Source organism: Polyodon spathula, chromosome 7 (assembly GCF_017654505.1).
Source record: "Polyodon spathula isolate WHYD16114869_AA chromosome 7, ASM1765450v1, whole genome shotgun sequence".
Taxonomy (NCBI): domain Eukaryota; kingdom Metazoa; phylum Chordata; class Actinopteri; order Acipenseriformes; family Polyodontidae; genus Polyodon; species Polyodon spathula.
Genome location: NC_054540.1, coordinates 9,367,250 through 9,393,440, shown reverse-complemented (window position 1 = coordinate 9,393,440; position 26,191 = coordinate 9,367,250). Strand labels below are relative to the sequence as shown.

The following is a 26,191-nucleotide window of genomic DNA, read 5'->3' as shown; positions in this document are numbered from 1 at the left end:
TTTTGTTATTTAATCCTTTTGTTGTGTATAGAAAATAAAAATAAATTATTTTATTTCTGTACACATAAATTACTGTCTGGACATTCCATTTAATACACTCTCGCCTCACACGTGGTGTCAGAAGTGAAAATGGATCCAGCTACAGTTTTGACAATGTTTAGGGAGCAGGAGGAGAAGCGAGAGGAGAGAGAGACACGGCACCTGGAACAGCTCGCCCAGTTCTTGGGACAGCTGGTAGAAAAACTATCAATATCAACATCAGAGAGAGCGGTTGCCCGGATGTTTGCAGCTCAGCCTAATCTTCAGAAGATGACCTCGGAAGATGATCCCGAGGCTTTCTTGATTACGTTTGAGAGAGTGGCAGAGGCTGCAGAGTGGCCTAGGGAACACTGGGCCATGAAATTGGCACCCTGCCTGACAGGGGAAGCTCAGGCAGCGTATCGAGCCCTGACGGCCACGAATGCAGGGGACTATGTCAAAGTTAAAGAAGCCATTCTCTCACGCCTCGGGATCACGGAGGAAACATACCGGCGCCGTTTTCGGGAATACCAGCTGTCCAAGGGGATGCGGCCCCGGGTTGCGGGACAATATCTTTTAGATCAGTGCACCCGGTGGCTGCGGCCAGAAGAACATACACCCCAAGAACTGGTGCAGAAAATAGTTATAGAACAGTTTGCGTCTATACTACCGCCAGGGAATCGAGAGTGGATTAAGAGGAATAGACCTACCACTCTCGAGGATGCCCTCCTCCTGGCGGAGGCCTACGAAGACGCAAACGAAGGTGCCGGGTCAGACCCCACTCCTGCCCCTAAACTAACTCGGACCAACCAACCAATGAAGCCCAGAGGGGGTAACCGGACCTTCAGACCATGGAGGTCGAGGTTAGCCCCATCCTGGGCGAGAGAGAATCCCCCTAACCTGCCGGTCGCGGACTCGCAGGACAGATTAACTCCGTTGATGCCTCCTAACCAAGTGTGCTACCAATGTAATGAGCCTGGACACATTGCCAGGAATTGTCCAGTAATAAAGGTGGACCTGGCGACAAGATCCTGGTCAGCAGTAACAGGTAGGAACACTGGGGAATGTCGGGAGGGCCCTTATCAGTTAAGAGTACAGGTCGGGGGAAAGAGTACTTACGCATTTGCGGACTCTGGGTGTGCACAAACATTGATTCGGCAAGCTCTCTTGGATGGGGTAGCCTGGGAGCCACAGGGTAAAGTGGCTATCTCCTGTATTCATGGAGAAACTCGGGTTTATCCCACCACTAAAGTTAGACTTATTGTAGGTGATTATTCAGCTTGCGTTAAAGTGGCTGTAGCGCAATGTTTACCATACCCTGTTCTCCTGGGAAGAGACTGGCCGTTTTTTGATCGTATTTTAGGTCGGGAAATGGTCTTAGTTTCTACCAGGGGACAATTAAAGCAACAGGAGAAAACAATTGGCGAGATTTTTCCGTTGCAATCCGACCTGTTTAACCCTAAAATCCGCCCAAGAAAAACAAAAAGAGAGCGTCGGGTGGAAAAATATGAGGGAACTCTGAGACGACAAGGGGAGGGGTCTGACACAAAAGTAAACCAATCGCTGAAACGGCAAGGAAAGGGAGTAGGTATTCAGTGTAACCGGGGCTGCGAGGTTACTGAGGTGGAAGGTCATGTAATAAAAGACACTCCTCTCTGTGTACCTAACCATTGGGACCGAGATATTGACTTGGGATATGAACAACAAAATGATCCCACGTTACAGTATGCTTGGAAACAGGTTAGATATATCGAGGGGAAGGATATGCAGGAAGGACAACCGGTGGTATTTCCGCATTTTTCTGTATCTGGGCACTTATTATATAGAATAACCCGGGCTCCCGGGACGGGACAGCTCGTAAAACAGTTATTGGTTCCTAGGCCTTTTCAGTCAGAAGTCATGAGATTGGCGCATGACATTCCATTTTCAGGTCATTTGGGAACTGAAAAGACTCAGGAACGAATTCTGGCCCGGTTTTTTTGGCCTGGGGTTTATGGTCTGGTGCGGAAGTATGTATCGGAGTGTCCTGAATGTCAATTAGCTGCCCCTAAGTCAGTTCGCCCCGCACCTCTGGTTCCACTTCCAATTATTGGGGTACCGTTTGAAAGGATTGGTGTAGATTTAGTAGGCCCTCTGGAGGGAACAGAGTCAGGATATCGGTATATTTTAGTAGTAGTGGACTACGCAACGAGATATCCAGAAGCTGTTCCCTTACGCTCTATGAATGCAATAGCTGTAGCGAATGAATTGGTAAAAATATTCTCTAGGGTGGGAATCCCGAAAGAAATTCTCACTGATCAGGGCACTAATTTTATGTCAGACTGTATTCAGCAATTATATAAATTATTGAAAATTCGTTCAATTAGAACCTCAGTTTTTCATCCACAAACGGATGGGCTTGTTGAACGATTTAATCAGACTTTGAAAAATATGTTGCGCCGCTTTGTAGATCAAGAAAAACGCAATTGGGCTAAACTGCTTCCCTACTTGCTCTTTGCAGTTCGCGAGGTACCACAATCCTCAACGGGGTTTTCCCCGTTTGAGCTCTTGTACGGTCGGCAGCCGCGGGGTATCTTGGATCTCATAAGAGAAGGCTGGGAAGAACAGTCAAAGGAGTCTAAAAATGTAGTAAAATACGTGTTGCAGTTACGCGATCGCTTAGAATTAGTCGGTCGATTGGCACATGACAATCTCAAAGCGGCACAGCAGAAGCAGCAACAAAGCTACAATAAAAATGCAAGAATTCGGAACTTTCGACCTGGAGACAAAGTGTTGTTATTGTTGCCCTCATCGGAATCTAAGTTGTTTGCTAAATGGCAGGGTCCTTTTCAGGTTATTCGAGCAATTGGTAAAGTCAATTATGAGATCCGACAGCCTGGGCGTCGGAAAGAAAGTCAAATTTATCATGTTAATCTCCTGAAACCGTGGAAAGAACGGGAAGTCCATTTTATATCTCCTGTACAGGAGGGAGAGGATTTTGGACCCTCAATTGAGTCAGAGTCAGCAATTGAGGTCCCGATGGGGGAACAATTAACTCCTGATCAGCGTGAAGAGGTAAGCAATCTAATTAAAATGTTCAGTGATGTGTTTTCTAACGTGCCTGGAAGAACGCATTTGATCGAACATGCTATTATCACTCCGCCAGGTCTAAGAGTTAGACAGAGACCGTATCGCATTCCAGAGAGTCGGAGAGATTCTGTTCGAAGGGAGGTGGAGTGTATGTTGAAACTTGGGGTAATTGAACCTTCCCGAAGTGAGTGGTGTAGCCCAATAGTACCAATAGACAAGCCAGATGGGTCACTACGATTATGTATCGATTTTAGGAGGGTGAATGCTATCTCCAAGTTTGATGCATATCCCATGCCTCGAGTAGATGAACTCTTAGACAAACTGGGGCAAGCTCGGTTTATTTCAACTCTGGATCTGACGAAAGGATATTGGCAAATTCCATTAACGAAAGCCTCTCGTGAGAAAACGGCATTTTCAACCCCAGAGGGTCTTTTTCAATTTTGTACTATGCCGTTCGGACTTCATGGAGCGCCTGCTACTTTTCAGAGACTAATGGACAGGGTTTTACAACCTCATCGAGAGTATGCAGCTGCGTATATCGATGATGTAGTCATTTATAGTTCTTCCTGGAGAGAACATTTGACTAGATTAGAAGCCGTCTTACAGTCTCTGAGGAGGGCGGGGCTCACAGCGAACATGGCAAAGTGCGCTATTGGAAAAGAAGAAACTAAATATTTAGGTTTCATAATGGGTAAGGGTAGAGTGAAACCGTTGGTTTCAAAAGTCCAGGCTTTGTTGGATTCACCGGTACCTACCACGAAAACCCAGGTGAGATCACTGTTAGGGTTGGCTGGTTATTACCGCCGCTTTATTCCACACTTTTCCACTATAGCCGCCCCTCTCACTGATCTCACTAAAAAGAACGCTCCAAATAAAATTAAGTGGAGTGCAGAGTGTCAGACAGCCTTTGAATCTATTAAAACTAATTTGAGTCAGGCCCCAGCATTAATAAGCCCGGATTTCAGCCGAGAGTTCGTCCTGCAGACAGATGCATCGCAGACTGGTCTGGGGGCGGTTCTGTCCCAGGAGAGAGATGGTGTAGAACACCCGATACTATACATCAGTCGGAAGTTACTGCCCAGAGAACAGAGGTATTCGGTAGTGGAGAAAGAATGCCTGGCAGTGAAATGGGCAGTGGAATCTTTAAAATACTATCTTCTGGGACGACCTTTTGTACTCATCACAGATCACGCTTCTTTAAAGTGGTTAGACACGATGAAGGATTCAAACGCTAGGATTACGCGGTGGTACCTGGCGCTCCAACCCTTCGCCTTTCAAATAAGGTATCGTGCGGGTAAGTTACATCAAAATGCTGATTTTTTTTCCCGGGAGGGAGGTAAAAGGGAAGGGTTAGAGGTTTCCGAGTGTTCCTTCGGCTCCACTCTGAGGGGTGGGATATGTGATGAGTCAAAGGGATTTCGGTCTGTGATTCAGCCTCCCGACAGTAGATGGCATCAAACCAACTCGGGACTTCCCTTACCAAGATCTCGTGACCATGGCAAAAGTCATCTTTTTGAGGGGCGGCACCTTGGTGAGGGGCGGAAGTACGAGTATGTAAATTCCAGCCACTGGAGTCAAGTGAAGGATAAGGACACGTGTCGGTTGGGGATTGGTGTTCCACTGACTACAGAGGCGGGACATTACATACTAAAGGGAACGTACTACTGTGTTCGGGGTTGGTCCGAAAGTAAAGTAGGAGGAGTAACGGGTGGAGGGAGAGTCTGGTTTTGTGCAGCGGGATTTTTGAAACACTAACATTTCTTTTGTCTTTTTTTTGTTTATGTATGGTCACCACGAAGACAAATTAAAGACGAGTCATCACAGTTTGTTTTGGATTCCACCCCTGCACTCCTTCCCTCACACCATTTTGTTTTCTTTTGTTATTTAATCATTTTGTTGTGTATAGAAAATAAAAATAAATTATTTTATTTCTGTACACATAAATTACTGTCATTCCAGTTAATACACTCTCCCACTCGGGTGTTACAGGAATTCCAAATGTTTTTTATACTTAATAAAATTAATTAGATAACAATATATCAATAAAATCGTACAACAATCACATGTTAATCGTCAGTAGAATCTGTTACAGACGCTTACACTTATATATATATATAAAACCCTATTATAATCGTCATACCATTGGTAATAATATATATTATTATTTAATAGTATAGGGTCTCTACTACTTTCCAGAGATATGATAAAGTTCCTATATTTATTACTGAGAAAACCAATTACCAGTCATTCCGAAGTATTTTGTGGTCCTAGGCTTCATAAAACAGGGATCAAATGTACCTTGCTTTGTCAGTCAGGTATATATATATATATATATATATATATATATATATATATATATATATATATATATATATATATATATATATATATATATATACACACACACACACACACACACACACACAAAAAGTGATACAAAACTAATTGTATTTGATGAACTGCAAACTGTTACAATGTAAGTGGATACCTGAATTACAATTCAGTAATCTTACCTTTACAAAATGTGCCATTCCCTGTGTATCCAGGTTTACACATACAGTTATGCCCTCCCACTGTATTAAAACACAGAGCATTCTCATCACAGCTGTGCTGTCCTGTCACACATTCATCATGCTCTGCAGGGAAAAGAAAAGAAAAATAGCATCTTTAATCATGCATGAACCATGGTTTTGAATTAACCAGACTCTAGAAGATTTGCCCCCCACCACCACAACCACAAAAACCACAACTACCACATATGGCCCTGAGTCTCCCCACAAACTTGCCCTGGAGGAACCACCTTTCCAGTGAGCAGTTTGTTCTCCAAGCATGTCCAATCACTGGTATATCTTTCTGAAACTACCTGAAAAGCAGCCCAGTGCCTTATCCTATTGTATGAGTGGTTTGTGACGTGTACAACAGTCTATCAAGCTGAGACCATCTGCAAGAGTTTATAATGCTGAATAATGTAATGCTAAATTTAATTTGTGACCTCACTTCCATATAATGATTTGACATATAACTCCTTCCCATACTTAATGGTCAGCCACAGATAGAAACATGTGCACAGTGGGAAAAGGTATGTATAGCACCTAATGTTTAGTTGCTGTATATACTTCTACTTTGTGAGATGTTTGTACAAAATAAAAGTGCAACCTCCCCCACTCCGGTTACACCCTCACCCCCTGACTTTTTGAAAGGCTCCAGCGCCATTGTCAGAGATCAGGGAAGCACTTAGCCAGCGTCTGCAATAACCCCAGTATAACAGAACAGCAGTCAAGTAACGTTGCTGTAGTGCAAGATTATCCAAACACAAGTACTAAGCATCCTGATCCAGGTCAAAGAGCGAAGCTGCTAACTTCTTTGGCAGTGCAGCGCTTTTTTGGATTCCCTTTAACCTCCTACACATTTTCTACTGGAGTCTGATATCTGAAAAGTTTAACTTGCAATTTGTGAATGGCCTCCAAATAACCTTGATTTCAAAGCGGGATCCTAATCCCACAAGGGAGGTAACATCAATCAAGCTTGGTTGGAGCTGTGCACATGCTTTCATCAATATTGCTGTTTGAATTTTGAGCCGAATAGCCTACAGTCAATTTATTTTAGATTATCAAGACAGTATATTGTATATATATTTTTTTTAAATATATGGCTTCACAAGTAATATGGGGCAACCTAAAAACTGTAGTATGTAGTGTTGCGTCAAACCTCTGTGAATGACTCGTGTAAAAAAAAAAAGAATCCGATAGTGATACCGGCTGTTCAGTAGATGCCATTTTCCTTGCTAAAATAAAAGCTAAAACGTTTATACTCCAGGTTCCATCTATACAGAAGCTATCTAGTCATGAGTGCTGTTGCGAGTGGCAATCACTGACTTAAAAACAACCTCTTTGCTGTCTTTTAAATCAAGCTCACAGTTCCATTGGCTAAATACCAATTAAGGAACTCCCTCTGGACTTTATAAAGCTGTCCTACCTGGAGGCTAGGGATTTAATTGTCTTCATGTAATGAAACTCAAGGCAGCAAATGACTTCATTAACATTACAGAATGGTTGACAATCTCATAGAGGAGTCTTTTAACACAACGCAATCACGGTTATACAGACATTATGGCTATCTAGCAAGGACCTAAAGAAAAGGAGGCACCCAGCTATTGACAAAAGCAAATGGTTGACAGAACAATGATACATGTACATTTTCTGAACAGCACTTTGTAATCAATGTTTGTGACATGATTGGTTATTTTTAAGGTTGTGGTAAATTGTAGTATTTCTCTAAAAGTGTACAGATATAAATAAAATGAATTCCAGATAATCATTGTAGTGTTCCCACATCACCATGTTCTTAACATCAAACTCAAGTTTTATTTAAATATCTTTTTTAAAGTATATTCTGAATAAGGTCTGCATATGTTATTGCAAAATAAATAACAGTCTATGTTTTAAATTTTCTGATTCTACCTTGTCTCTTTTGATTGTAAACCAGCAAGCAATCACCATTCGAGAATTGAGACACCCATGAATCATGAATCATGCTTTACAATCCAATTGCCTTGGACATTAAAAATACAACTCATCTTCTGTCAACAGAAGAACATACTTAATTAAACCCATCCCTCACGTGCATCCTGCTGACCAGACAGCTTCTCGTTTATGCAGATTATAACATTTCAGAACCTCTATTCACTTTTTAATTGTATCTTTTCTGTTATCATGTCACATGCTGGAAACCTCTTTTGTTTCTGTGAGCCGTGGTACTTCAAAACTAACAATATGTGACAGGCAGTGTGTCCTGCGTCCATCACAGTCACCAGGCTGTGACGGGGTAAATGACACCAATTACCTGCTGTAATTAATGCTTCTGACAGGATATCGTCCCTTGTGAACAGCTCATGGGTTTTCCAGATGCTTGTTCTGTCAGCTGTGCCACCATCTTGGGATCCATGTTGTCTCCCTTCATTGATTACATTAGCTTGTTTCTTGACAGATAAGAAATAGACCCCAACACTAAAGAGAACCCTGTGGCAGGAGGATGAGCCTCACATTGTGTTATGTTAAGATGCATGGGATCTGTAGCTCTTATAGCTCTGAACCAGCAACTGACTAAAGATCTTCATACACAACCAACCAGAACTGGATAAATCACAGATACTTCATGTGTGGGCAGACAATGTCATCTGTTTGTCGCTGTTTTGGGTTTGTTTTTTCTGTTTAGCTGCTATCATGTGTAGGTGTTTTTATTCTTTTTCTTCTGATGATCTAAGAAGTAGAAGAACACAGGGAAGCAATTGATATTGCATAGCTTTGGCAGATGCTGAATAAAAACGGTGCTAGGTTGCCTTGTAATAAAACCCTTATCGCTTGCATAAACAGTATCTCTTGCAGAAACAGTATCGCTTGCAGAAACAGTTTTTGCTCTTTTCTTTTGGCAGAAAGAAGTTATTGAGCCATGTGGAATCTACTTTTACAGTGGGGTTTATCAAAAAGGTCTTAGTTTCCTGGTGGCCATCAGGGACCTTTAATGTTTTTTGGTATTAGGATTTTGAAATCAACGCGCTACCCTTAATTAGCTTCAATAGCTTCTTCACTGTTCCTTATCAATATTTTGTTCAATATTATACTTAATTTGTTTTCACTCTGATGGCACAACAATATTGAGCAGAAATACAATCTTGATAAAATAGAAGTTTTTTTTAAATTAACAATCTACAGCCTTCCATGACATTTGAACGTCCTTACAAAATTAGCAACCTACCTGGACCAGTTCAATAAATAGCCACTTATTAGGCTCTCAGAAACAAGGGAGCAAAAATAGGAACAACCAATAAAGAACTGTATTAAGAAAAGAGCTGTTCAATCTATATGACTGATGGTTGATATATAGGTCATCGATGTATCACTGGGACTATTCATTGCACTGATTTGAAACCTAAAAAGTAGAACAACCAGCACTGGTTCTGAGTGCCCTTGACCTACTGTCTGATACCGCGATTGGTCCAAAATGTTAGAATAAGTTCTTAGAGTTTTAATTATCTCAAATAATTGATCAAACACGGAAGTAACTTGGCTCTTCCCTTTGGTTGTTGGCAGCAATGTTATAAAAACTCGCACCTCTGCTACACTATTTTTAGAAAACAAAACAGACAATAATTGAACATCATGTCAAAGATAAAAATTAAATTCTTTCGTTTGTGAACATTTGAACGCAATTTCAGCTAGTGATTTGTTCCATAACCCAATTTTAACAGCTGTGAAAACCATTAGCATTCTTTTAGAATGAAAACTTCTCTGGCACTCATCAGCAAATCCTTCCTCAATAAAAAAAAAACAAAAAACATTGCAACATTTTAAACAGCAAATACTTTTTCTCTTTGGGATTTGGTTAATTATAATTTAATGAACAGTCCTTACAGAAATGAGGAGAAAGTCAGTGGCAGACAGGCAGTCTTCATATACGCTGCGATTACGATAAAGAATGCCCTTACCAAGATTATTCACAATAAGACATTCGCTAGATATATGGTTTGACTATATACATTGGCACAATGTAAAACAATAAGCACTCATTTCTGTCTGATAAAATTATGTATGAAGATGTTGTTTCAGGAACTTTCCATCCTGATTCCTTTATTTAATGTCACTTTGTAAGTCCCTTTAAATTGCTCTGGGCTGGCTGCTACAGTTCAGTGTGAGAGAGTGAGAACTGGGATACAGTAAGGACAGAGTAGGTAAAACACAACAAGCTTTGTTAGGCTAAGGCTTATGCGCCACATGTTTGTTATATGAAACCAGAAACAATGTTGGACTATTAATAGTTCGGAAGGAGCTAAAATGTTAGTACCGATAATTGCTGTGCAGTCAAAGCCAACCCTTGCACCTTCACAAAAGAATATCAGACCTTACATGTCCTTGTGTTCTGTTCTTTTAATAACTTTAAGCTTTGTGACTAGGACCTGTAAACTACTGGCCATGGAGACCACCGGAGCTGAAAAGGAACCCTACTCTCAATGATCTAGCCCCAGTCAAGACGTAAACTTGCCTCCAACAGTGAAAGACAAGTGTTCTTATCAAAGGATTACAACACTGCACCACCCAGTATTCTGAAGCAAACCATTCGAATAAAGCCATTTTAATGGATTTTTTTAGAGACAGTAATCCCAGCAGGCTGCAAGCTCCAAAGGCGCATTTTAAAACAGGAAAATAAAGCCTGATATTCTGGAAGAGGGAAAAATCAGACATGCTGATGACATCCTCTACTTTCTCTGATGAAACTGCATCAGTCAGCCATTGCATATGCAGTTTATCCTAGCCTCTATATCTGATCATCGCACCAAAGTGCTTTCCCTTAGATTACATACATAATGGAATATTATGTGACTGTAGACCCAGTATTGTGACTGCTTAAACAAAGATTTTAACAGAATAATGTAAAGTTGTCATTTTGACCATGGCTCAGCATAGGAGAGGTTGCTTTCTATTTAGTATTGCAAGTAGAAGGTTAAATCAGCATTTTCCCTTTCAGTCAACTAAACCTGGAGCTTTTAAATGTCATTTCACACATTGGTAGCCCTTAGACAGAGGCTGACTATATCAGATAGTAATATTATGGCTAGTGGTACTATAATAATTGATCAAGTCTGTATCACCCTAATAAGCCTTTGGGAATGGGCAATTCCGAAAGATTATGAGATAAACTAAGCAGGTGTCACATTGCCTTTAAGTTATGTGTAGCTCTTTAATCTATTCTACTAACAGGATATGTGTTCCAAATCTTCACTGGGAAATAAAACTGTTTCATCCTCACAAAGTAGAAAAGCAAAAAAGAGGTGCACAAGAAGTGACGTTACAATGCTGCATAGGTGCCCAAGACTTCTAAAAGTGTTAAGAACTAAAGTTGCCTATAAGTTGCGCTGCTCCCTCTAAAAAAGGAGAACCCTAAATCCCCTAAACTAAAACTACTATTCACTGACTCTGGTTATGCACACAGTGGCCAGTACTCACAATGGTTTGTAGTTTTTTTTTCACATAGACCATCATTCTCTGGCTCATCAGCCCTGAGGTGTGTCAACAGCTCCCTTTTATAGTGAGACGCTCCATAGGGACATGCCTACCTGCCACTGATGGATCTGCAGCCGACCAATCCCTGGCTGCCATTCTCTGTAAACACAGCTGGCAGCGCGTCTCAAACAGAGCATCTATCTCTTTCCTGCAGACAAGAGTGCCCGAGAAGCCAGTGACAGTGTGCTGTCTCTGTTACAAATTCCCTTCCAAAGTTTCATCACAATTGGAGGCGTGGTCTCCAGACATCTGGGAGAACACATTTTGCAACAGATTCAATTATTGACATGACTTTTTGTTCCTAGTTCATGTCTTCATTAATTAATCGACATCCAATTGGTCTCTGAGCCATTAAACTTACTGCTGGTCATTGTGACTATTACAAAAAAATAAAAAATGTCAAATAATTTCACAAAACGCAGTTTGGAGTGGATCTATTTAACGATTGTATGAATCCTTCTTTTGTTACGTCTCATTTTCCACCAGTTAAACTATATTAACACAATCTGTCATTCAATGAATGGCACAGTATGAAACTCCTCCATGTTGAAAAACCCTGGACGGCATATAAGCATATCCATGATTGAAGATGAGTAGAAATGCATGAAATCGAGGCTAAGATGTGAACTTTCTAAAATAGTCTTTTATCCAAGCCTTACCTTGCATACTGTACAGAAGCACATACCATTAAAAGTATTGTATTCCTCTCTGAAAATGTACTTTTGGCTTTATACCTGCTTCAGCTTTATCCTCTCCACTTTTGACATCTTCACACTGGGTACTATAAATTATACAAATGAGTATCTGGCTGGACCCTTATGAAAAATGTCAGGGGTGTACAGAGAAACTTGTATATGTTAAATATAAAATAAAAACATGATTCTTGACTTCTGTTACCCATCAGTTATGAAAAAAAAATAAAAAAAAATAAAAAAAAAAATGTTAAAAGGCAATAATAAATTCTACAAGAGTCCTTTAAAAAAAAAAAAAAAAAAAAAAAAAATAGAAAAAAGGCACAAAATTTGGTTTCCTCTGTCAATCCATTCTGTCACACATCTCCTGTTAAAGAAGTCTTAGCATTGCATTAACTGCTAATCAACTACTCACACTTGTCTCAAACTTCTTTCACATTGCTTGGATGGGCAAGCCTCACTCAGCTTCAAAACACCAATTTAGAGCTCTGGATTGTGTGCAAACAAGACAGTAGAGCTAATAAAACATGTAGCTTTTGCCACAGTTTTTTTTTTTTTTTTTGACTAAGGATTACGTTTCAAGACTGGTGATCATGCTGAGGCATATACAGTTTAATCAAGTACACGTAAATACAATTATGAATCAATCAAGTTTCCAAACAATATTGGGGCTGCTTGTACATATATTTTACTTCTATGGTCAATCAAATTACATAAGAAACCTTCACACACCTTCACATTTGTTATTCTCGTGTTTTATTTTTGGACAGTCAACATCAAAATGGTCTAATTTCTCATATTTTGCAATAGTTCCGGAAGAGTAGGCCTCTTGATTCTTATCCTTGCAAGTTTCAGCTTTAAGAAAAAAAGACTGAGCTTGAATCAAAACCCAGTTTAAACATCCACAGATGTATTTTGTTTCCATGTGTTCAGATAAGGAACCAAAACAATTCTAAAAGAACAGCAAGTAAACTTCCCCAAGACATCAAATTGCTGACACAAAATCTACTTTTTTTTATACCACTCATAAACTATTTCCATGGGAAACCAGTGAGTATTTCTCAAAAAGCAGATCTCAGTCCATCAGTGTGTTCCAAAGTCAGAGATGCAGCCACTATTTAAAAATACCAGCTAATCAATCTAATAACTAATTCAAGTGATGCCTACAGATGAAGAATAAATTAATTGGGAAAGGAAATTACTACATAATTAAAGGATAAAAGAGGGCTGAAGTGGAACATAAAAGATAAATGAATTCCAAGGATAATCAGTACAAAATAATGAAGTAAAATGTCAAGTATGCCTACAAAAAAAAAAAAAAAAATGACTGGTTTACTGATAGATATAACCAGATGTAAATGGATATATGTACATGTGTAACAAGTTCAGTGTCTGTTACTGGATGAGAAGCTGCTTGATCAGACCAGTTTATATATCCCTTGAGACTGAAGCAGTTAACAAAAAAGGAACCAAGAATGCTCATGGCCTATAAAATGCAATCTGAATTGGCTTCAAAAGATAAAGCACCATTACTAAATATTACCATTACTGCTCATATAATAAAAAGGCTTTACTTTTTTTATTTCCTTGTGTTTAAATTACTAAGGATTTCAGTAAATATCTCAGTTTAAAACACCAGGCAATAATGCAATTTAAGAGAAAAAGGACAAAAATCAAACAGGAGTAACTACAATTATCATTGGTGTTACTTTTTGGTTTTACTCAAAGAAGTCATGCCTTTTCATTACAATACAATAGAAAATAGAGGCCATCGTTGCCCTGGCTAGACCGTATTTGTTTTTATCTCCCTGCTTTGCCTCGGTTCTGTGTGCCAAAATAGTTCAACCCCAGAAGAAAAAAAAAGTTTTTTCAAATGTTTCTAATGTTTTCCATACGGATAATTCCAGCCTAGTATGACTCAGCAATATTGTGTCATACTGTCACTTACGTGAGCATTTATTCACAGCAACCAACAGCCCTTGTATTGGACACATCCTTGTATTGTACTCATTTTGAAAGCAGTACTTGCTGTTGAGTTCAAATGTCCAAACATAGAAGAAAAGTTGTTTAGGTCTTATATCCTGCAAACAAATGCTTCGAAGACTTGAAAACTGCTTTCCTATCAAGATTGCAAGTACGTTCTACCATAGTCACCATGGGTAAAAAAGAAATTCCATCCTAGCTACTTTTATTCATAAGCATCCAAAAAATGTTCTTTTACTGAATTTGTCATGGTGACCAGTTGTAACTTAATTGTGAGTTGATAGGTCATCTTTACCAGTGAGATAAAACAGTATTATGCAGGCAGTGGTAAGGGTTTAACACAAAGGGTTTAACAAAAAGGAGGCACTAATGCATTTTTTACGATTTTACAGTTTTATGGAGGATTTAGAGTTATTGTTCACAGGCAGAATCATGACATACTACACCTGTCACTGCTTACCTGTGCATGAGTAGTCATCAATTCGAATGTATCCAGTGTTGCAGATGCATAAAAAAGATCCAGGTGTATTCACACACATGGTGTTTTCACGACAATAATGATGCCCTTCTGCACACTCATCTATGTCTGCAAGTAAAGGAAACACATACATCATGGTTTGACAATCCTGATTGTCTCTCAACACAAAATGATACAGTTAAGTTAGGATAATGAAATGTTTAATGTCAAAACGGTTTCATACTTTTAAGGAACAAAAGTGTGAATCACATTACTATTGACTGTTCCATTTATGTTGTTCTTATATATTTTCTTTTTCCCAAATCAGTGATAACCAGATTAAGGGAAGATGCTGTACTTGGCGTATTTGTGGTGGGACTGGGAGCGAGCTCTCTGTGTAGAACAGATAACAGCTGACTGCACACCCAACATTTGCTGTGTGTCATCTTTCACAGTTGTGAAACTAGGTCAGCATGCCCAGGAAGGCTATACTTTTCAAACACTGACTGCTTCACAGTGAAAGTAGATGGTTGCATCATAGGAACATCAATTAATGTTATAAATATCAGCTGCATGTTTACAGAATGGAGGAATGTTTAAAAAAAATAACAGGACCTGCCTGTTTTTGTATTTCTTTTTCATGTTGAGCTATTTTATAGCTCAATCCCACAAGTAGCTATAGTAGGTCTTCCCCTGTGGCTAACTGAAGTGTAGTGCACTAGACTGAGAACTAGATTAATGCTCCAGGTTTACCTGATTAGCTACCTTAGAAAACAGCATATTTATGTATATGAAGTATGTACCATGTCGTGTTTGATTCATTTTAGCCAGCCTTGACATTGTGACATCCATAGGTTTAAGCGACAGCTAGATGCAAATTATCCTAATTTTCATTGCAAGTAAATAATGTAAAATGGAAGTATACTTTTAAAATTTTTTGATCGCAGATACATTTTTTTGTAACCAGCGCTGTGGTGAACACTGTGGTAAAATCCAGCTTGGCGCATTTATCCTGACCAACATAATAAACTGCTGGTTTAGTTATAAACCTCTGAGTGTTTTTTCGTTTCTGTGTTTGTGCATTGTTAATAATTTTGCTGTTTTAATGGGTTACCCCAGAGTGGTTAAACAGTATGCTTATAACTGTGCTGCTCTGTACCCTGGGGCTTGTGTGACTGAGTTATCAGGTGCCTAAATCTTTTTATTAGGATAATAGGACAGAAAGGTAACATTTGCTACATTTACTAACATAAAAATAATAACAAAAATTGTTTTAAAAAGACCAAATTCCCATTGGGCTTATTTTTTTGTATTATTCTATTGATTTAAGTACTGTATTACTATGCAGGATAGCTGCTATAAGATCGTTAGCTTTATTAAAAATGTGCATGGATTAATCTACTAGTTGATCAACTAATGCCCATAAATGAACTGATCCAATTTTTTTAGCGAGTGACAGCCCTAACATATATATACAGTGTATATAGCGTCATATTGGGTCATAATATGATTCTGTGTGTGAAAGCAACACAACTGAAATATATAGGGGGGGGGGGGGATCTTAAACCATTCTCTATGTCTTCATGGTTCCTGGTCAACAAATCCCCCAATGACAAAGAATGCTTTTAAAAAGAGTCGCAAACTAAATACTGGACACATGGCTTAACTTCAAGATAGCTGAATGACTGTTTCGGCAACGCAACCCAGACAGTTCTGGGTGCTTTGACACCTTAGACAGGAACCAGTCCATCACATAAATCAAGGGGCTGCGTCGGTACGAGAACAACCAATGAAAAACACTTCATGTGGGCTCAGGCACTGCCCAAATTAACCCAACTATCCAATCACAGGGGTAAAGAGAACATTACAAAAGCATGAGTGCGACACTCAAACAGGGCTCCCGACACAAAATCCAAGGTTCCTATACACAAACCAGTCTTTGAATTGTGACAAGCTGGAGATCTACCCTGCGACCAGCTGAGTCGCAGGGTAGATACCGTTTTCAAACACTCTAATACGAGATAACTATTCTAGTGTTTGGCTTGGTGTGGGAGTCCACTGCGTGAGACGTCTAAAATCCTAAAGTACTTGTAATCAAATCACTAATTTAGCCCCGATTGATCACCAGAGAAAGAGCTGGATGAAAATCTGAAGTCGACATAAATTCAAGTATATTCAATTTATTGAGCTAGCAGTGCCGGAGTTTGCTATGGGATATCCAAGACATAACCAGACGAAGCGTGCATATATTGGTGGAGGAAATGCAAATTCAGTGAAATCCCTAAATAGTTAATGACTTTAGTTCTTTGCAAAGACATTTCTTTCGTACCCTGAAGCGGAGACAAAATGCGAGGAAGGCAGACCCCAGAACCTGGACCTGTCCCTGCCAGCAGGAGAGCCTTCGAGCGCCTGTATCGTTGAAGACATGAAACAGCTGGAGGAGGCAGCGCAAGTCCATTAAGTATTCAATGAGTAGTGTTTTAATCCTCTTATGAACTCGAGAATAAGCAGACCTTAAAGTAAAATTAATGTTTTGTTTTATGTGGAATGTAAGAAAAGTATTATTGCTTTCAATTCATACTCTGAGTTAATGAACACTATGGTATTTGTTTGTATTTGATTTATACAAATGGATGTGGGTTTTATAAGGCAATTGTCTTTCTGCATTAGAAGCTAGAATCCAAATTCTTGATAAATATTAAGCAAAGAAAGTAAATGAGAATTGCCTTCTGTTACCAAACGATACCCCTGTTATGACTGATTTAACGATGCTTTTGATTATCAAATATTAGTTGAAACCTTTAATATTTGTATTACTAACGATACCCCTGTTAAGACTAACCTTCGTCTTAAACAGCTGTCAGGAATGCAGTTGCAACTTTAAGGGAATCTCCCTTAGATTGTGTTGAATCGTTAATAAACCAGCGGGAGTTTGAACTTTCTTTTCTGTACTGTTTAGTTTAATTCACTCTTCCTTTCTGTATTATCGTAGTTTAGTTGTTGCACCTTTAATATTTCCTTTATTTTATTCTTAATAAAAGTGTCTAGTCTGATTATTTCCATAAAGGTCGGGTTCTACATGACATATATATCTATATATATATATATATATATATATATATATATATATATATATTATATTATATATAGATATATATATATAATATGCTTAACATTCTTTACACAAATAGGACAAAGTTGAAAGGCAAGCTCCGAAGGATGCTATTGTATTAATATTACACTGATCTGAAATTCACACTGACTGGTACTGGTGAGTTGATTTAGAATCTATTAACTCCAAGTACCAATGACATTTAGTTGAGGCTATACATTATAACGTGTCATTATTTGGATTACAGGCTTCTGAATTTAAATGGCTTGTAATGATGGAGAGGTGATTTTCATCTCCATTAAACGGACTGCATTTGGGTGATTGCTCTGTCACATAGCAGCACATGATAAAGCACCACAAAAGAAAAAAAAAATAATGCCTGCTTTAATCTTCAAATAATAAAAAAAACTTTTCAAGCCTTATATAAAGCAAATTAAAAAGACTTGAGCATATTGGGTCCTACCTACCCAATGGACACCACTCAACACAATCGTAATTTACTGATGTACTTATTTATTCGAAATTCACATATTTAATAGTCAATTCAAAGAAGACACCTTGTTTTACAGAGTACAACCTGAGCCACTATTGTTAATACATCTTAAAGGTATCATTATAAAGATCGAAGAAGATACAGCACTGTACAAGACAGGATTTCCCATTCAAACAGTTGATTTACTGACTTTACTGAAATGACTGAACGGACAAGCCAGGCAAGGCTAAAATACGTGTATTATTTACAGAAGTGGCAGGGTATTACCAATGCCTACTACTAATAATACAAACATGTTAATATCAAATCATGAACGTTGAAAGTGTTCTTTCATATAGTTGAACTGACTTTTAAGTTTATATTAATCATGTATGAAAGTGCATTACTGTATGAGGTAGAACTGTCTGTATTTGCTGCAGGAAAAAGATCAACATCCAACATTCAGTTTGGTTACATCTGCCATATAAAAAGCGGTTCTGTTTCTTTTAACTACTGAATCTGTTTCCTCAACAAACAGAATTGAAATACTGCAGGTATACCAATGCTGGTGAAAGGTAATAACTAAGTTTGGTACTGTACATCTTTTTCAGCTATGTCTCTTGCACACAAGACTATACATCTCAGCAGGTCTGACTCTATGAATCAGCAGGGTACAGTTTGGAGAATATGAATGTGCAGCTGAAATCTGCAGGGTACTGTCCTTACATTAGGACTAAGCTGATGGATAAAATCCTCGCTTAGAAGCCCTATGACGGACCTTACAATGAAAGACAGCTGGAAGGTACACAAAAATCCATAACAATCACTGGCACTGCAGTGTTTCTGCTGTGGGAAAATGGGTGATTAGAAATTGACTGTTTGTGTTGCTGTGGGAAAAAGAAAAAACACAATCCTAATTAACAGAAAGAATGGCTGACAAATGTCTTTGTGTATACGCCCTTATAAATTTACTATGGTAAAAGGATTGCATAGTGCAATAAAGCAAAGTGCATGGTAAAGCCTAGGTGAGTATTATAAAGAGTAGCGAGGTGTGGTAAAGCATTCTGCTGTTTAATGCTTGCCTGGCAATGTAATTAACACATTATCTACTGGTTATGAGGGACAATTGTGACCATTATGCCATTGATGTGTAGTGCAGGCTTTTAGCTTCTTGAATACTAATTACCTCTTTCCTTTTCCTTAAAGGCCAGTTACATATTTATAAAATGTAATGATGCCAGCAGCCATCTGAAGCATTCCGTTCATTGTAGTTCAATGACCAATTCACAAAATGGTGGTCCTTAAGTAATGGGATGAAGCATTGCTTATTACTTTAATTATGTTGAGTCTAAATTGACAATGTGTGCTTGTAGAACTAAAAAGTGCTCTTTCAAAAATGCACTGTTATTCTGTTATGTCTGCTTAATCCTCCGAGTCCTCCGCTGACTGAAGAAATGTTCAAGCATCCCAAAAGGTCTCAAAGCGCAGTTTAACTAAAGTGTATGGAGCACATATCCACTGTTGCAACACGGATAATATACCACTGCTTTCATGTGCCTTCCTGGCACTCTGCAGGATTGTTATTAACACATGACTCATAAAACAAGGACATAACAAACAGGGAATATAATGTTGTATTCTTTATGACAATAATGGATAGATTTTTCAAGGAGAAACAACGTAATACTTTGACAAGGATAAGTCGTCACCAGAGACTGTTTTCAATGTATGTACCTGGAATTATGTACAGCCCTCTCAACATTTTTAAAAGACAGACTTTATATTCTTAGCCTCTATATGAATCACTGAAATATCATACAGATAATTTATTCATTTATTATATGTTAATAATTAATGAACAGAACGATTATTATTATTAGGCTTCCAAGCCAAAGGATGGGAAGCCTATCGTTATTGTTAAAGTTTTTTTTTTATTCCCAAAACTTTAAACTTCTGCTGCTGCTTCGAGGCTGTGTGACTGATCAGGTTCTGACTTGGCAGGTAACAAGATGGATACATTGGCTGTCAGACGGTGAAAAAAATTTGCTGCTGTGTCCTTGCAATTGGCTCTGTGACGCATTTTTTTTGAAAAAATTTCGAAATCTTCTTCTTGGGAACCGGTGAAGCGATTGATCTGAAACTTGGCAAACATTATCAGCATCTAAACCTGCATCAAGTTTGCGAAGCAGAAGTTGCTGTGATAAATTTTAATGTCAAAATGACTGCCACAAATCTTATCGAAACGCGCCCCTAAAAACAAACTGTTGCTGTTTGAAAACCGTTTGTACAACAAACTCCAAACTTGGTAGTTATCGTCCCAGTAACAATAGGATACAAATATGTGAAAATGGTAATGTTTTATAAAACAAGATGGCCGCCACTTATACATTTACATTTGAAATTTAAACCTCCGTCAGTTGACAAACGATTTACTTGACTAACTCCAAACTTCACAAGCATCTTCCCTGAAATTGTATCAATACAACTAACTTTTAAAAAATTGTGTTGACAGGAAACAAAAATGGCCATTTGACGCATTTTTTAGAAACCTTTTGAAATCATCTTCTTGGGAATCGGTGAAGCGATTGATCTGACACTTGGCATATATCATCAACATCCAAGCTCACATCAAGTTTGCAAAGCAGAAGTTTCTGCGATAAATTTTAGTGTCAAAATGGGAGAATTGCAAAAAAAAAAGAATCCCACATCCCGAATCCCAAATCCTATGATCCCAAATCATTTGCTCTGCCACGGCGACAGTCAACATGGTTTTAGGAAAGGGAGATCATGTCTAACTAACCTGCTTGATTCTTTTGAGGATAATGGATAATTGCAAAGCATATGACATGGTTTATTTAGATTTCCAGAAAGCTTTTGACAAAGTTCCGCATAAAAGATTAATTCTCAAAATGAACGCAGTTGGGATTCAAGGAAACACATGTACATGGATTAGGGAGTGGTTAACATGTAGAAAACAGAAAGTACTAATTAGAGGGAAAACCTCAGAATGGAGTGTGGTAACCAGTGGAGTACCACAGGGATCAGTATTAGGTCCTCTGCTATTCCTAATCTACATTAATGATTTAGATTCTGGTATAGTAAGCAAATTTGTTAAATTCGCAGACGACACAAAAATAGGAGGAGTGGCAAACACTGTTGCAGCAGCAAATGTCATTCAAAATGATCTAGACAAGATTCAGAACTGGGCAGACACAGGGCAAATGGCATTTAATAGGGAAAAGTGTAAAGTACTGCACACAGGAAATAAAAACGTGCATTATAAATATCATATGGGAGATACTGAAATTGAAGAAGGACTCTATGGCCTAGGAGTTTTTGTTGACTCAGAAACGTCTTCATCTAGACAATGTGGGGAAGCTATAAAAAAGGCCAACACGATGCTTGGATACATTGTGAAAAGTGTTGAATTTAAATCAAGGGAAGTAATGTTAAAACTGTACAATGCATTAGTAAGACCTCAGCTTGAATATTGTGTTCAGTTCTGGTCACCTCGATACAAAAAGGATATCGCTGCTATAGAAAGAGTGCAAAGAAGAGCTACCAAAATGATTCCGCATTTAAAAGGCATGTCATATGCAGACAGGCTAAAAGAATTGAATCTATTCAGTCTTGAACAAAGAAGACTACGTGGCGACCTGACTCATGCATTCAAAATTCTAAAAGGTATTGACAATGTCGACCCGAGGGACTTTTTCAACCTGAAAAAAAGAAACAAGGACAAGGGTCACAAATGGAGATGAGACAAAGGGGAATTCAAAACAGAAAATAGGAGGCACTTTTTTACACAGAGAATCTTGAGGGTCTGGAACCAACTCCCCAGTAATGTTGTTGAAACTGACACCCTGGGATCCTTCAAGAAGCTGCTTGATGACATTCTGGGATCAATAAGCTACTAACAACCAAATGAGCAAGATGGGCTGAATGGCCTCCTCTCATTTGTAAACTTTCTTATGTTTTTATGTTCTTAACAGTAAACAAAAAACAGTAGTAGGTGAGATAATGGGCAGCCTTTATTTTCACAACTAACATGCTTTTTAAACCAAGACAAAAGCAAAAGCCTTTTTACCAGTATTCAGGAAGTTTTACACTTCACAGCTACGCTAAGCTAGGAATGGGTCTGACCTGTCAAACATTGGGTTAAACTTATGCATTTCCCATGCTTGAAGTCAGACTCCCTTTGTGGAGCAGTGGGACGCCTTAATACCACACTCCTGAAATGGTGCATAACTACACTGGGAACTGTGACAACCATTGGTCCTTGGGGTTGGACCAAAGCCCATTAAATGATCAAATGGCCCGCTCAGCTCCAAGAACACTTGGAATCTCAGATCACAACATTCACTTCGGGTGCTTTGATCAAAGAGAAATATTAAGTTACAAGAAGACCAGCATTCACTTCCCATCTTTTAAAAAAAACATACCTATTTATTTATTTATTTATTTATTTATTTAAATGGCAGACACGCAAGCAGAATCCTGATATGAAGGGAGTGCTGTTTGTCGTCTTCTAACATGGACCAAAGTCCATACCTAAAGTAATAGTCCTACAGTATTACACTGAAATACACTTTAACTAAGTATAAGTGATCAATCAATAACTTTGATCAGATAGGTGACTAAAGCTCAATCATATTCTGTCAGTTTCATTCAGCTTCATCTATGATTGCTTGGGCCCTGAAAGGATTAGTGTTTGCATCAGGTATTTCTGGTCTACTTGGGATTTATCCGTTTCCTACTATAGAAAATCTATTGTTGGAAAACCAACACATCGAGGGGCAGAACTGCTATTCTAGAGAGATAAAATGGCAAATCTAGTCCACATCTCTAAAATAAGGTCAACAAAGCAACACAGGAGGGACAAAGTGAAAAGCTGAACATATTACATTGGGAAATGGCAAATAAATACACTAGCAAGTAAAGGTCAGTAAGCAGAAAAGAAAACATGCACGGTCAGATAATTTAAGGATGCTGATTGTGTTTGTCTATTTTTATTCCTATTTTAATTGCAAGTGCTTTTACTGCTTAATCAATCACAAAACAGTAACTAATAACACAATCAAGGCCAAGCAGAAAATGAACAGTAATGCAAGAAATGGTTTAGTGGAAGGTGGATGTTGCACTGTGATCATGTTAGGAATACTAATAATAAAAAGTTTGGAAGAACAGTGAGATTTGTTTTATTCTCTCAAGCAGGCTCTGATTTACTGCAAAAGAAGTACAGTGTTCCCCAAAGCCTCATGTCTTCCATTGCTTTCATAAAAAATTGAACAAAGATGATTTCATTTTCTATATTTAGGTCTGAGAGTACTTGTGCTTTTAAAAAATATATGTATATATCATAAGCTTTTAAGAATGTCCCTGGTTTTAATTCCTCTATCCAGTGCATATGCCTTAGGTGTTTGTTTATTATTTTTTTCAGTTAATATCAGAAATGTTGGGATGTCATTTCTACCTGGCTATAAGCTGGTTCTGTTTTTATACTTCCTGCAGGGATTTGATGTATATATTTATACAATAACATTCTTATTAATTCTTTCAAAACCAAGATACAAGGTCATTTGAAATACCACTTCGAGGTAAATATTGACAGTGTTTATTTTTGGTGCACTTCTTTCCTGTAAAAAATAAATAATGACTAAACAATTAAACCACCAGCTTCGAAGGCAGGTGTTGTCTCATATGTTTGTTCAGCATCACTTTGATATGAAGTTAATTTACTAAGAAAACATACCGCAGCTGCAGTTTTAAAGCAGTACATTGAAGCAGCATCCTGAACAAATCCTGCTCTGCAGTGTACCCACATTGTGGCAGTTTTATTTCTTAACACACAACATTGGCCCATTTAATATCTCGCCAAGAGTGTGTCTGTATTTCTTTACAGTGTATTTCTTTACAGGCACAATCAACATTGGCAACGACTTCCTGTCAAAACTGTTATCTAATTGTATAACTAGGTTTCTACTACTCTTCTGGGTAGGATTTCAGGGTAGTATTTAACTTGAATTAACAGTTTTAAACAAAAGAGGCCAAAACAAATGGACAGGGATAAGCAGCTAGATGCGAAGCTTGTATCATATATATATGATACATAATTTTTTCTGGAAAAAATTAAGAGACCACTGCAAATTTTTCTTAAATCAGCATCTCTACAGCCATTCCATTCCAGTGTCTGTTGAATTCCAACACAGGCACACCTCATTCTACTGAATGAGGTACTGATTAGGGGATCACCTGAACCAAATCTTATTTAACGAGGAAAAGTATAAAAACCACTCCTATGGTCATCACTATCCTCTTGCAATAGGACCAGCTGGATGGCAAAACAGTACTAGTAGTACCTCAAAAGTACTTGGAATCAAAAAATAACTATTGACCATGCCCAAAGAGTTGAAAAGGAAAGTTTTGAGTGAGGAAAAGAAGGGTTCAATTCTGGCTTTACTGGCAGAGGGATACAGTGAGCGTTGGGTTGCTTCCATCCTTAAAATTTCAAAGATGGCAGTTCATAAGAACAAGGTCAAGCAGCACACATTGGGGACAACAAAGCTACAGACCGGCAGAGGGCGAAAATGACTCTCCACTGACCGGGATGACCGCCAACTCATTTGAATGTCACTCAGCAACCGTAGGATGACATCAAGTGACCTACAAAAAGAATGGCAAACGGCAGCTGAGGTGAAGTGCACGGCGAGGACGGTTTGAAACAGGCTCCTAGGGGCAGGGCTGAAGTCGTGCAAAACTAGAAAAAAGCCCTTCATCAATGAGAAGCAAAGAAGAGCCAGGCTGAGGTTTGCAAAAGACCATAAGGATTGGACCGTAGAGGACTGGAGTAAGGTCATCTTCTCTGATGAGTCCAATTTTCAGCTTTGCCCAACACCTGGTTGTCTAATGGTGAGACGGAGACCTGGAGAGGCCTACAAGCCACAGTGTCTCGCACTCACAGTGAAATGTGGTGGAGGATCGGTGATGATCTGGGGGTGCTTCAGCAAGGCTGGAATCGGTCAGATTTGTCTTTGTGAAGGACGCATGAATCAAGCCAAGTACAAGGTTGTCTTGGAAGAAAACTTGCTTCCTTCTGCTCTGACAATGTTCCCCAACTCTGAGGATTGTTTTTTCCGGCAGGACAATGCCCCATGCCACACAGCCAGGTCAATCAAGGTGTGGATGGAGGACCACCAGATCAAGACCCTGTCATGGCCAGCCGAATCTCCAGACCTGAACCACATTGAAAACCTCTGGAATGTGATCAAGAGGAAGATGGATGGTCACAAGCCATCAAACAAAGCGGAGCTGCTTGAATTTTTGCGCCAGGAGTGGCATAAAGTCACCGAACATCAATGTGAAAGACTGGTGGAGAGCACGCCAAGATGCATGAAAGCTGTGATTGAAAATCAGGGTTATTCCACCAAATATTGATTTCTGAACTCTTCCTAAGTTAAAACATTAGTATTGTGTTGTTTAAAGATGAATATGAATTTATTTTCTTTGCATTATTCGAGGTCTGACAACACTGCATATTTTTTGTTATTTTGACCAGTTGTCATTTTCTGCAAATAAATGCGCTAAATGACAATATTTTTAATTGGAATTTGGAAGAAATGTTGTCAGTAGTTTATAGAATAAATTTTTTCCAGAGCTGTGTGTGTGTGTGTGTGTGTGTGTGTGTGTGTGTGTGTGTATATATATATATATATATATATATATATATATATATATATATATATATATATATATATATATATATATATATATATATTTTTTTTTTTTTTTCTTTCTTTCTTGGTTATTGCTGGTGCTGTTGTTGTTTCAACAGACTGGTTAGTTTATATTCATAGTGGTTGATGCAGTTTTTATGTAGCATTAACTCATTCTCTGCAGAAAGGGATTATGTTGTGTAAATCTACATGAATGTGCTTTTTGAAGCATTATATTAAGAACACATTTAGCTTATCCTGTCTACTCTTGTTTGTGCCTATTTGATGGGTAATATACACAGTTCAGAGAGTGATATTATAGGGTGTGGACCCCATAGCGGTTGCATATATATATATATATATATATATATATATATATATATATATAAATATATATATATATATATAGTTCTATTATATAATACCGTAGCGGGTATCCGAAAGTAATGCACTGTCGCCACTAAAAAATATACATTTCTGACCACATAGTATATGTAAAGGTGACATACATTGCTGGTCAAGGTCAAAATCTAGTACAATGGATTTGTGCCATTTGATAGTTGCTTAGTCTTGATAATAAAAGCACTGGACAAGGTACCCTATCAATGCAAGCACAGGG

At 38.4% G+C, this 26,191-nt stretch overlaps 1 protein-coding gene across 3 annotated transcripts in view; it reads right to left on the bottom strand.

Moving 5' to 3' along the window:
• LOC121318121 (protein NEL-like) overlaps positions 1-26,191 on the bottom strand; it is a 90,109-nt gene that overhangs the window by 38,135 nt on the left and 25,783 nt on the right. For all 3 annotated transcript variants that reach the window (XM_041254437.1, XM_041254435.1, XM_041254438.1), the window contains exons 13-14: positions 14,280-14,405; positions 5,601-5,723 (exon numbers count right to left, since the gene is read on the bottom strand). In XM_041254437.1, the coding sequence (XP_041110371.1) occupies positions 5,601-5,723; positions 14,280-14,405 (249 nt within the window). The remainder of the gene's footprint in view (positions 1-5,600; positions 5,724-14,279; positions 14,406-26,191) is intronic.